General features: G+C 48.1%; 1 protein-coding gene across 4 annotated transcripts in view; it reads left to right on the plus strand.

The window, feature by feature from the left end:
• The window catches only part of CASP9 (caspase 9), a 31726-nt gene extending 18245 nt beyond the window's left edge, over positions 1 to 13481 (plus strand). The window contains exons 6-9 of one of the 4 annotated variants that reach the window (XM_033228210.1): positions 744 to 891; positions 10629 to 10808; positions 11771 to 11880; positions 12733 to 13481. In XM_033228210.1, coding sequence (XP_033084101.1) covers positions 744 to 891; positions 10629 to 10808; positions 11771 to 11880; positions 12733 to 12825 — 531 coding nt within the window. In that variant the 3' untranslated portion in view covers positions 12826 to 13481. Of the gene's footprint in view, positions 1 to 743; positions 892 to 10628; positions 10809 to 11770; positions 11881 to 12107; positions 12703 to 12732 lie in introns of those variants that run through there. The other 3 variants (XM_033228209.1, XM_033228208.1, XM_033228211.1) reach the window with 3 other exon arrangements.
• The last annotated feature ends 30 nt before the right edge of the window (positions 13482 to 13511 follow it).

Below are 13511 nucleotides of genomic sequence, written 5' to 3' on the forward strand. Positions count from 1 at the left end.
AGTTGAGGAGTTGGACAGATCACAGTTACAAGGTGGGGCCTGGAGTCTCCCTGTGGTCTGCACGGTGTTTTGAAAACTGGCAAATTTCACATAAAAATCAGGATTTCTAGTTTCTCTTGACAAACCGCAAAGGTCTGGCCTGACCAGGCCAGCATCCTCAGCCAGTAAAACTCCAGCTTGTGGCTGGGCAGGGCTTTTCCTTTGGTCCTTTCTCTCATAATGTGGTCCCTAGAGCTCATGAGGAATGTGGACTTCCTGGACCTCTTCATTCCGAGTCTGCCCAGTAACAAGGTTCCCAGGTGATTTCCGTGCACTTAGGTTTGAGCTGAATTGATTTAAAGCAGCCACTCTCAGCATTGAGCTGCCTCAGTCAGAGGGGCCTGGAGGACCAGACTGCTGATTAGGAGGTCTGGGTGGGGCCCGGGAATTGCATTTCTTACAAGTTCCCAAGCGATATGATGCTGCTGCTGCAGGGGCCAAACTTTGAGAACCACTGGTCTAGAGGCCACAGCCAGCACTCTCCAGGCACACTGTCTGGCCCCTAGAGGCACATGAGTTTGAGATGAGACCCCTGGAATAGATGCTGTCTAGGGTCTTTCCAGAACCAACCTGCTCTGTCTCAATCAGCCTCATGTCCCTGGCTTTGACCTTCCAAATCCTTGGCCCCCACAAAACTTCTGAACAGGCTGTTGGATTTCTACTCCAACTTCTTGGTTTTGTAACCAGGATTCTTGGTCTTCTAGGCCAGCCACCTGCAGTTCCCAGGGGCTGTCTACGGCACAGGTGGATGCCCTGTGTCGGTCGAGAGGATTGTGAACATCTTCAATGGGACCAACTGCCCCAGCCTGGGAGGGAAGCCCAAGCTCTTTTTCATCCAGGCCTGTGGTGGGGGTAAGCAGCTCCTTGGCCTCCTGCTGGGTGGGTCTGATGGGGAGGGAGCCACCACCTGCTTCTTTCTCCAGCCTGCCCCTCACAGAGCCCATGAGGTCTCTCCAGGCAGTCAGAGGGTACCACACATGGTCCCTTTTTGGCAGCACCTCTGCCTGGCTGGAGCAGGCCCCGCTCTGTCTGCTCTGTAGAGGTTGGAGTCTTCAGTTTCATGGCACAGTGGTATCATGGGCGTGTGTAACTTTGGCAGCTTCAATTCCAGAGACTTGGCAAAAAAGAAACTAAACAGAAGAGAGAGGAGAAGCCTCTTTTTATTTTTCTTGTCACTATTCCCCTGACCTCCATCAACTAAACCCCGTTTCCACTATCCCAGAGAAAGGGTGGCCACAGCTCAACTGCATGGAGAAACCAAAGAATTTAATTATTGGAATTTTCAAAAGCGTAGTTGTGGGGGTTCGAGGAATTCTAGGGATTACTTGGGCTGGGCGCAGTGTCTCATGCCCAACACTTTGGGAGGCCAAGGCAGGAGAATTGCTTGAGCCAGGAGTTTGATATCCGCCTGGGCAACACAGTGAGACCCTGTCTCTATTTTTGTTTTGTTTTTTAAAGGATTACTTGGATTATTTGTACTTTTGCTATATGCTCTGATTTTAAACTTAACTCCTACTGCAGTGTTACCTGATTTTCTTATAAAAAAGAGGGAAGAGAGAGAAACATGGGGATTCCTGGCTTGTGGGTCATGACAGGAATATCGGAGCACTAGATATTCTGTCCCAGGGAGTCCCCTCTGCCCTAGACTCTCCACGCACTGGGACTTTCAGAACGCATATCACTTCCTTGCCTCCAGCCTGATCTGCCAGAGAAGCAGGCACTGTTACACCATAGCGCTGTCTAGCTTGTCCAGCTGTGACATGGGCACCTGTGGTGTATTTCTCCTACGCACATCCAACTGCCCCATCCCTATTCCACGTTGGCAGAGTTGGGTGGAGGCTACCTAGGAGAGCAGCCTCTGGTCACATCATTCATCCAGTAAGTGTTTATTGAGCACCAGCTGTATATACCAGGCTGTGTGTTAGATGCTGGGGATAGGGGAAAAACAGTTTCAGTCTCCTGGAATTTATAATTTGACATGAACTGTATTAAGTCACTGTCATAACCCATGCCCATAACTTGACCACAAGTGATTGAGAACACTTGATTAAACCCTGGATCGGCTACTGACCTGTCTATCACACAACCCCAGGCCAGTTCATCTCTAGACATCTCAGCAAATGGGGAAAATAACAGAACCCACTCCCAAGCTCAGGTGATCCTCCCACCTCAGCCTCCTGAGTAGCTGGGGCTACAGGTGCCCAATACCACGCCCAGCTAATTTTTCTTTTCTTTTCTTTTTTTTTTTTTTTTATAGAGACAGGGTTTTGCCATGTTGCCCAGGCTGGTCTTGAACTCCTGGGTTCAAGCAATCTGCCCACTTTGGCCTCCCAGAGTGCTGGGATTACAGGCATGAGCCACTGTGCCCGGGCAACTTTAATAATATTTAATGCACTAATTGGTATGTGTACAGTGACTGGTTCATTTTAATAACTGAAAACCCAGACTGCCCCCCACTCCCACCCCGGAGGACCCAGTGTCACATAAGAGTCCCCCACCCCACTGTCGCCAGCACAGTTGCCTCAGGACAGCAGTAATAGGAAGCAAGGAAGGCTGCCACTCTGGGGGCTATAGAAACCCTGCTCTGCCTCACCTCCTGTCTTGTCCATAGTGTGTGGTCCAGCAGTGCTCTTCCTCTGGAGCCTGCGCTCCCTCTTTCTGGTATGAATCAAATGAAAGCCAAAAAGGGCAAGGGAATTAGGAATGCAGGCTGAGTGGGCATACCTGCTTTCTGGATGGTTAGCTGGTCTTGTGCTCCTCCCATGCCCCATCCAGTCTCAGTCTCAACAGCGGGGAGGGCCTTTGTCACTTGAATATCTGCTGTCACTCTTAGGACTCAGTAGCAGGGCTTCCAAGGCCTTCGGTGACCTGGCCCCTGCCATTTCACCTCCCCCAGCCTGGCATTTTCCGAGTCCCCAGCATGGCCCAGCCTTCACAGGATGTCCAGGCTCTTGCTTGCTCTTCTACCTGCTCCCCTGGCTAACTCTGTTTTTAAAATTCATTTTTACTTATTTTGTTTTAGAGATGGGGGTCTCACTATATTGCCCAGGCTAGTCTTGAACTATTTGGCTCAATGATACTCCCACCTCTGCCTCCCAAGGTGCTGGGATTACAGGCACGAGCCGTTGTGCCTGGCACCTGGCTGACTCTTAATTATCCATCCTTCTGGTTACAATTTATTGTCACCACCTATAGAAGGTCTTCCCTAAATACTGCTTTCTTGGCCAAAGTCAGGGTTAGCTGGCCTTTGTGCTCCTGCAGCCTCTGTCCCTCCCCTGCCATAGCACTGTCTTATTGTATTGAGATGGGCCTATCCCCTGGTCAGCTCTGAGTAGAGGGCAAGGTCTACCCCACAGCCAGGCCCCCAGCCTGGCACAGAGCCCACAGTCCGGTTGCACCTCATGTGAATTCTAATTTGAATTTAAAGGAGATCCATGTAAAAGCATCTATGTGGTTCACGCCTGTAATCCCAACAGTTTGGGAGGCCGAGGTGGGAGGATCTCTTGAGACAAGGACTTTGAGACCAGTCTCTATAACAAATTTTAAAACATTAGCCAGGTGTGGTGGTGTGTGCCTATGATCGCAGCTACTTGGGATGTTTAGGCAGGAAGATCGCTTGAGTCCTGAATGTCGAGGCTACAGTGAGCCATGTTTGCACTATTGCACTCTGGCCTGGGTGACAGAGCGAGACCCTGTCTCTAAAAGAAAAACAAAAAACAAAAAACAAAAAAACTATGAGCCAAATTTGGCATAATGCAGATTTCCATCATTAAAACAAAACTCACAGAAAACAGCAAGATTTCAAAGTCAGCATGCAGTGATTTCTTTTTTTTTTTTTTTTTTGAGACAGAGTCTCACTCTGTGGCCCAGGCTGGAGTGCAGTGGCCGGATCTCAGCTCACTGCAAGCTCCGCCTCCCGGGTTCACGCCATTCTCCTGCCTCAGCCTCCCGAGTAGCTGGGACTACAGGTGCCCGCCACCTCGCCCGGCTAGTTTTTTGTATTTTTTAGTAGAGACGGGGTTTCACTGTGTTAGCCAGGATGGTCTCGATCTCCTGACCTCGTGATTCGCCCGTCTCGGCCTCCCAAAGTGCTGGGATTACAGGCTTGAGCCACCGCGCCCGGCCAGCATGCAGTGATTTCAAAGCCAGCATGCAGTGATTAAGATGCCCCTTTGGAGCTGGGTCCCTGCTTTGCCTCCACAGGCTGCATGACCTGGTGCTTAACGTTGTTACCACATGGTGGCGCCACGTCAGCTGAGAGCAGAAATAGAATGGTCTCCGTTCTCAACCAGTGCCTGGCGAGGTGTCTGTTTGCATGCATCATAACACCTGCCCTGGGTTTTGAGGACTCTTGTATTGCTATTTTGTAACTCAGTATTGTAATAATTTAAACATCATTTTAAAATAATAATGTTAAAACCCTCCAACATGTCATCTACCCCTTCATTAGGAGGTAACAGCACCAGGGCTGAAAAATGTGCCTTAAAGTCGATAGATACCTTTGGTGTGCACCGTCCGTGTGAGAGGCAACCAAGTGGCCGCTGCTCTGAGGCTGAGCCGTCAATTTTGGGGTGACCCCTCTTTGGGATTTGAGAGATCGGGCTGAGAAGGCAGAAAGCAATGATAATATGCTGCAGTGGTGTTGGATTTTCTGTGCAGAGGGAGCATCTCCTCCTCCTACTGTATATTTATTCTTGTGGGGAATGAGTCCTGCCTTACGGGGAGTTTTGCATTAATGAGGCTGTCTAAGAACCGAGGCTCTCTAAGAACCAAGCCATGCATAAAATGCAGAACACCGTAGGCAAGGTCTTCACATCAGATTTGTGGACTGAGGCTGACACGGGAATGGAGCTGCCTTAGCGCCCCTGCCTGACCCCCTTTCCTTTCCCCCACACCCCCTGCTCTGATCCTGTTGTCTTTTCTCAGCCTCTCTGCTCACCCTGTCTCCTCTGGCCATTCTTACTGGCATCCCCTGCTTAGGCGTCCCTCCACCGCCCCCGCAAGCTGCCAGGCAGACCCAGCCTCAGGCCTCCTTGCTGTGCTGCTTCATGTCATTCCCAGACACCTGGGGGAGATTCCGGAATCTCTATCAAGAAAACGAGAAAGCCAGGCGTGGTGGCTCAAGCCTGTAATCCCAGCACTTTGGGAGGCCGAGACGGGTGGATCACGAGGTCAGGAGATCGAGACCATCCTGGCTAACACGGTGAAACCCCGTCTCTACTAAAAAAATACAAAAAACTAGCCGGGAGTGGTGGTGGGCACCTGTAGTCCCAGCTGCTCGGGAGGCTGAGGCAGGAGAATGGTGTAAACCCGGGAGGCGGAGCTTGCAGTGAGCTGAGATCCGGCCACTGCACTCCAGCCTGGGTGACAGAGCGAGACTCCGTCTCAAAAAAAAAAAAAAGAAAACAAGAAACGATGAACCGAGAAATCTAGAGAAAAACATGGCTGTCACAGATGAAAGAGGCCCCCCTTTGCAGGCTGGGGGCCCCCATGAGAAGCAGCAGGATAGTTGAGAGGCAAAAAAATATGGGGCAGAATTCTGCGCCCCTCGTCAGCTGGGAGAATGCCAATTACCAATCGTTTCTGAGCTTTAGCTGTGTGGGTTAAGAGGTCAATAGATTTTGGTGTTATTATTATGGGGTTGCCAGAACCACCTCTGTCCCTGCCAGATGGGCCGCCAGCTCCTCTGGGTGAACCGTGACTTCCCTCATTCACATAGATCCAGCCATGCAAACCTGCCTGTGTTGTGGCCAGCACTTGCTGTCTGTCTCACCAGGGCCATTCTCCCTGATGGCATCAGGGCCTGGATCACAGTCACATTCTCCGGGAGTGTTTTCCCAGGGGACCCTCTGGACCACTCCTCCAATTTCAGCCTATTTTAAAAACAATTTCTCTTTTTTTTTTTCCTGCAGTATATATACATAAATATATATCTATTTTAACCAAAGCTCTTGTTAGCTGCCTTCTTTCCTGAGTAACCCTCTGTGTTCCGCCTTACCCCACCTACCATGAGCCCTACTACAGAAGACCTCATCCTGGAAGACCTCCCTCAGTGTCTCCACTTCAGTGGCTTTGTAGCTAAGCCATGTGGGGCACAAGTCCTGCCAGGACCTCTCTGTTTTCCAAGCTTGGCATTGCCTTTGAGGAGTCTAGATTTTAAAATGGAAAAGACAAAAAATATGACAACCTAAAAAAAAAAAAAATTCAGACTGTTATAAGCTAATACAGCCATCTCATGTTTGCATCTTCCTTTTGGATTCCAGCCCATGAGCACAGTCTGCTTTTCTCAGCTAACATTATCCCTTAAGCAGTTCCCCAGATCTCCATGGCCTTCATCAACACTAGCTCAAACGGCTTTATAATGGGCCGTTTTCATGATACGCATTAATTTCCTAAACCATTTTCCTAATGTTGGCCATTTAGGTGATACCTAACTTTTGGCTCACACAACCACATGTGTCTTTGTACAGAAAGCTTTTGACTGCATTTGAATCATTTTCTTAGGAAATTACTGTATTAGAAGGTGTAAAGATCTCCATGGATTTCACTACCCATGACTTGGTGTCTATTTGGTATTTTTCTGATGGCTTCTTTGATTCTAGAAAAGGATTTGCCATAGCGCAAGAAGTACAAATGATAACACTAGGACAAAATAGAGAGGAAACACAAGGAGAGAAGAAAAGTAAGAGTAAGTTTGGATTCCAAACATACATCCTAGGATGTCCTGCAGCTTTCTACGTTCTCTAAAGTACAAGTGAATTAAAAATGTAAGGTGTACAATGACTGATTTTAGAGATAAAATCACTTTGCAGATGTAAAGAAACATGGAAAAATCCCAGCCATTAGTAATAGTAGACTCAAAAATGAGGTAGGTCAAAGTCCCAGTCAGCCTCTCTCTGCGGGGGAGCCCCTTAACTTATCTGAGTCTTAGTTGCCTAATTACATAAAATGAAATAGTGATATCTGCTTGCTAGAGGTGGCCTGCACATTTTTTACGCTTTCCAGCCGCCGTTGGAAATAAGATCACTGGCCGGGCACAGTGGCTCACACCTGTAATCCCAGCACTTTGGGAGGCCAAGGCGGGCAGATCACGAGGTCAGGAGATCGAGACCATCCTGGCTAACACGGTGAAACCCCATCTCTACTAAAAATACAAAAAATTAGCCAGGCGTGGTGGCATGCACCTGTAGGCTCAGCTACTTGGGAGGCTGAGGCAGGAGAATCGCTTGAACCCGGGAGGCGAAGCTTGCAGTGAGCCGAGATCGTGCCACTGCACTCCCACTCCAGCCTGGATGACAGAGCGAGACTCCATCTCAAAAAAAAAAAGATCACTTTCAAGATCCATGGAATCTGGTGTTCTATAGTTCTATATCTGGTGTTTGTAAGACAGAAGTCAGGAGTAGGGACCCCAGACACATTTCTTCCCTTGGTTGTCTTAAAGGAGACACTGTGACCCTGACATCCTGAGTAAAGGGTTTGAGTGAGTGAGTGTGATATAGTGGACAGTTTCCTCAACTATATTTCTGAAAAAAGACAAGTTTTATATGGCTTTTAAAAAATTGTGGCAAAATACACATAATATAAAATTTACCATCTTAACCATTTTTTGGGGATGATTGTTTGAGCTCAGGAGTTTGAGGCTGGAGTGAGCTAAGATCGTGCCACTTCACTCCAATCTGGGCAACATAGCAAAAACCTGTCTCTTAAAAAAAAAAAAAATGCCTGTAATCCCAGCACTTTGGGAGGCTAAGGCAGGCAGATTGCTTGAGTCCAGGAGTTTGAGACCAGCCTGGGCAACATGGCAAGATCCTGTCTCTACAAAAAAGACAAAAATTAGCTGGTTGTGGTGGCACCTGTAGTCCCAGCTGCTTGACAGGCTGAGGTGGGGGGATCACTTGAGCCTCAGAGGTCAAGGCTGCACTGAGCTGTGATTGTGCCACTGCACTCCAACCGGGGTGGCAGAATGAGACTCTGTCTCAAAAAACAAAAAAACCACAAAAATCCCCCAAAACAAAACAAAAAACCACTGCCCTCTCCCCACTGAATGGTCCTGCCACCCTTTTCAAAATTCATTTGACCATGTGTGTGAGGGTATATGTCTGGACTCTATTCAATGACACTGACCTGTGTCTGTCTTTATGCCAGTACCATGCTGTTTTGATTACTGTAGCTTTGTAGTAAGTTTTGAAATCAGGACGTATGAGTCCTCCAATTTTGCTCTTTTTCCGGATTGTTTTGTCTATTTGGGGTCCCTTGAGATTCTCATGTGAATTTTAGGATAGATTTTCTGTTTCTGCAAAAAACATCATTGGGGTTTTGATAGGGATTGCATTTAATCTATAAATTGCTTTGGGTAGTATTGACATCTTTAAGTTTTCTAATCTATAAACATAGGATATATTTCCATTTATATCTTTTATTTTATTTTTTTGAGATGGAGTCTTGCTCTGTTGTCAGACTGGAGTGCTGTGGTGCCATCTCGGCTCACTGCAACCTCTGACTCCCTGGTTCAAGCAATTCTCCTGCCTCAGCCTCCTGAGTAGCTGGGATTACAGGCACACGCCACCATGCCCAGCTATTTTTTGTATTTTTAGTAGAGATGGGGTTTCACCATGTTGGTCAGGATAGTTTCAATCTCCTGACCTAGTGATCCGCCCGCCTTGGCCTCCCAAAGTGAGCCACCGTGCCTGGCCTATATCTTCTTTATTTTTCTTTCTTTTTTTTTTAGATGGAGTCTTGCTCTGTTACCCAGGCTGGAGTGCAGTGGCATGATCTTGACTCACTGCAACCTCTGCCTCCTGGATTCAAGCGATTTTCTTGCCTCAGCCTCCCAAGTAGCTGGGATTACAGATGCCCACCACCACGCCTGGGTAATTTTTGTATTTTTTAGTAGAGATGGGATTTTACCATGTTGGCCAGGCTTGTTTCAAACTCCTGACCTCAGGTGATCTGCCTACCTTGGCCTCCCAAAGTGCTGGGATTACAGGTGTGAGCCACCATGACTGGCTCTTTTTCTTTTTTGAGACTGGGTCTTGCTTTGTCACCCAGGCTGAAGTGCAGTGGCGTGATCACGGCATACTGCAGACTCAACTACTTGGACTCAAGTGGTTCTCCCACCTCAGCCTCACAAGTAGCTGGGACCACAGGCACGTGCCACACACCTGGCTAAATTTTTTATTATGTGTAGAGATGAAGTTTTTTTGGTCTGGAACTCCTGGGCTCAAGGGATCCTCCTGCCTCAGCCTCCCAAAGTGTTGGGATTACAGGCGTGAGCCATGGCATCCAGCCTTCTTTAATTTCTTTCAGCAATGTTTTGTAGTTTTCATTTTACAAGTCTTTCATCTTGGTTAAGTTAATTGCTAACTATTTTATTATTTTTGATGCTATTGTCAATGGAACCATTTTTGTAATTTCGTTTTCTGATTGTTCATTATTAGTGTACAGAAATGCAAATATTTTTTATGGTTGACTTTGTATCCTGCTAATACGCTAATTTTATTTGTTCTAATAGTGTTTAATCTTTAGGGTTTTCTACATATAAAATCATACCATCTGTGAACAGAGACAATTTTACTCCTTCTTTCCAATTTGAATGTCTTTTATTTCTTTTGCTTGCCTCCTTGCTCTATTGAAAACCTCTAGTAATATGTTGAATAGAAGTGGCAAAAGTCTTGCCACCTTCGTGATCTCATAGAAAAAGGTTTCAGTCTTTCACCATTGAGTATAATGTTTGCTGTGGGTTTTTCATATATGGCTTTTATTATGTTGAGGTAGTTTCCTTCTATTCTGAGTTTGTTGACGGTTTTTATCATGAAAGGTTGTTGAATTTTGTCATGTGCTTTTTCTGCATCAATTGAGATGATGATGTAAGGTTTTTTTCACTCTCTTATAAACCCCAAAAATCTGAGACAGGTCTCAGTCAATTTAAGAAGTTTCTTTTGCCAGAGTTAAGGACGCGCATCCAGGAGACAGGTCTATGCTTTTCTCTGAACATGAATTTTAGCGTTCCAAATTTAAAGGGGTAAGGGCGGGCGGGATATTGAGAAGTACACAGTTTTCATGTAAGAGCAGGGTAGGGGGAAAATAGTCATTCATGCCTTTGTCTGGCTCAGTGAATTTGCATTTTTACGTAAGGTAACATAGGGCAGGGGAAAATGCAGGGAACCTGCATTTTTACATAAGGTAATGAAGACAAATGGGACAGGGGAATAATCAGGTATGCATTTGTGCCAGGTGGGCAGAGGGGTGATGCCTCTGTAAAGATAAGCTATCCATTTACATCGCCATGGTGAATTTTATCAGACAGCTGTCTTGGAGCTCACCAGGAATTTCCTTGTGGGCAAAATCTGAGGGAGGTGTGTAGCTGTTCATCTTGTAGCCATCTTATTTAGGAACCAAAACGGGGAGGCAGGTTTGCGTGACCCAGTTCCCAGCTTGACTTTTCCGTTTTGCTTAATGAGTCTGGGGACCCAAGATTGATTTTCCCCTCACACTGTTAATGTAGTGTATGACACCAGCTTTCATATGTTGAACCATCCTTGTCTGTGTATTTCAATGACAAGGTGTGTGTGTTTTTCTGCTTCCTGCAGATCAGAAAGACCATGGGTTTGAGGTGGCCTCCACCTCCCCTGAAGACGTGTCCTCTGGCAGTAACCCCGAGCCAGACGCCACCCCGTTCCAGGACGATTTGAGGACCTTCGACCAGCTGGACGCTGTATCTAGTTTGCCCACACCCAGCGACATCTTTGTGTCCTACTCTACTTTCCCGGGTGAGCACATCAGAAGGGCTCGCCCTTGCAGCCAGTGGGCCTTCCTGTCTGCCCTAGAGGCAGCTGTGTGGTGAGAGAAAAGACCAGGGTATGAGTCCTGGTTCTGTCTCTTGCTCTTCTGTGACCCTGAATGACTGACTTCTCCTCTCTGCATCTTGGCTCAGGCTGAGCAGGCAAGGATGTGCACTGCAAGGAGGCCTGCAGCCTTGGGTTCCTATGCCTCACTTGCCTCTCCTCTGCCTGACTCTGCCTCTGCCTTCGCATCTTTAGCAGGGGAATAGGAATTGTGCCTCAGGGTTTGCCATAGGGATTAAACAAGGTGGCTGGCACGTTACTGAGCACAGTACGTGGCACATAGTAGGTGCAGCAGGTGGTAGTTTCCTTCCTTCCCTTTTTTTTTTTTGAGACGGAGTCTTGCTCTGTCACCCAGGCTGGAGTACAGTGGCACAATCTCAGCTCACTGCAACCTCCACCTCCCAGGTTGAAGTAATTCTCCTACCTCAGCCTCCTAAGTAGCTGGGATTACAGGCATGCGCCACCACACCCAGCTAATTTTTGTATTTTTAGTAGAGGCAGGGATTCACCGTGTTGGCCAGGCTGGTCTCGAACTCCTGACCTCAAGTGATTTGCCCACCTTGGCCTCCCAAAATGCTGGGATTACAGGTGTGAGCCACTGGGCCCGGCAGTTTCCTTCCTTTCTTATGCTTTGGATGAGTCACCTCACTTTTCCAAGCCTTCGTTTCCTTGCTGGGAAAACGGGAATCATAGCCAGAATCAGGAGATAGTCACGAGATGAAATAAGATCATGATTAGAGCAGAGCCTCAGGGGCCAGGCTGCTCCTGCTGGATGCATGCGTGAGTCAAGGTCTGCAAGGCGGCCGAGCCTGTGTACGTGGCTGGGGTGGCGGGGCGGGGGCGGCGGGGTGGCTCTTCAGCAGTGTTCAGTCCTCCTCCTTCCAAAGGTTTTGTCTCCTTGAGGGACCCCAAGAGTGGCTCCTGGTACGTTGAGACCCTGGATGACATCTTTGAGCAGTGGGCTCACTCTGAAGACCTGCAGTCCCTCCTGCTCAGGGTGAGTGCTGCCTTCCTCTGCAAAGGAGAGGGCGGGCTGCTGGGGGCAGCGTGTTCTCCTGGGGCTGGGGATTGGGGGGTGAGCAGGGCAGGCCTAAACCAAGGGTAAAAGGTAGTAGACTCCTCTGAGCCTTGGAGTCAGTACTTTTGTGTCTCTGTGAGAGGCATTCCTGCCTGTGGTGACATTTGCTGTTTATTCAAAGAGTTGCGCTCCCTGTCTCCTCCAAGGTCCCCAGGTGGACACCTCCTGCTTCTCCACTGATGGAGCTGGTCCTCGGTGCCAGCGCGGGATGGCTCTGTCCAGATCCCGAAGGCGGGTCATGGGCCCCTCCCTGTACCCTGTGGCCATCGCTCAGTCTTCTACTCTTGACCCGCAAGAATTATGAACCCCTCCTTGTACATCTTCTTCTCAGGAGGCCCCAGTGAGGAAACAGATAGGGAAAGGTGGCCTGAGAGGCCCAGTCCTACTCCAAGGAAACCCCACTCAGAACAGTTGCTTCCTCTGAGGGTCTCGTAGACTTGTGGCTGCCTTGGGGAAGCAGCACGTGTGGGCCCCTGCTGTTCTGCTCAGGTGTTCATGCCATGAGAAGGGGCCGCGGGGCTGAGGCCACTCCTTGCACCTTGCAAATATTTCAGTCTGATTTGAACTTTATAAATTTGGAAATTTTGAATTTTGAGTTTTTTAAAGGTAAAGTTGAGGTGCGTGTTCTTTAAGCCCTCCTGCTCAAAGAGGCTGCAGTTTGAGCTGTTTTTAAAGTGTGGGTTGAGTGGACATTCCCCTCAGCCCCTCTTGAATTGTTCCTTCAGTCCAGAGAACTGAACTCACAGAGCTCTCCATGGTCATGTCTTACAGGTCGCTAATGCTGTTTCGGTGAAAGGGATTTATAAACAGATGCCTGGTTGCTTTAATTTCCTCCGGAAAAAACTTTTCTTTAAAACATCATAAGGCCAGGGCCCCTCACCCTGCTTTATCTTGCACCCCAAAGCCTTCCTGCCCCAGGCCTGAAAGTGGCTGAGACCTGGACTTGCCTGCAACTCAAGGACTTTGCAGCCGGCACAGGGTCTGCTCTTTCTCTGCCAGTGACAGACAGGCTCTTAGCAGCTTCCAGATTGGCGACAAGTGCTGAACAGTGGAGGAAGAGGGACAGATGAATGCCATGGATTGCGTGTAGCCTCTTGAGCAGTGGCTGGTCCAGGGCTAGTGACTGTCCTGTGATCCCTGTGTTCTCTCTAGGGCAGGGATTAACCTCTGTACTACTGACCTGTGGGGTCAGGTCACCCTTTGCTGTGAGGCTGTCCTGGATGTTCAGCACTGTCCCTCGCCTCAATGCCAGTGACACGTCTCCCTGAGTGGTGCCAAACAAAAATGTTCTCAGGTGTTGCCAAATATGTCCTGGGGTATAAAAGTTTACTCCCCTGATAATCACTGGTCTGTAGGGATTTTTGGCTACACACAAACCAGTATCTCTCATAGATCAGCAAGCTGGGGCCTACTAGAGTCTGAACAGCTGTAATCTGTGAATTCTAAGTGAAGTTTTAAAAATTGTTAATTTTCCCTACATTGCATTAATCTTAAAAAATAAAAGGCAAATATGGACTCTCTTTTGCCTATTTCTTCCCTCATTTTGCTCC

The sequence above is a fragment of the Trachypithecus francoisi genome, unplaced genomic scaffold (genome assembly GCF_009764315.1).
Source record: "Trachypithecus francoisi isolate TF-2019V2 unplaced genomic scaffold, Tfra_2.0 Lachesis_group12, whole genome shotgun sequence".
In the NCBI taxonomy this organism is placed as follows: Eukaryota; Metazoa; Chordata; class Mammalia; order Primates; family Cercopithecidae; genus Trachypithecus; species Trachypithecus francoisi.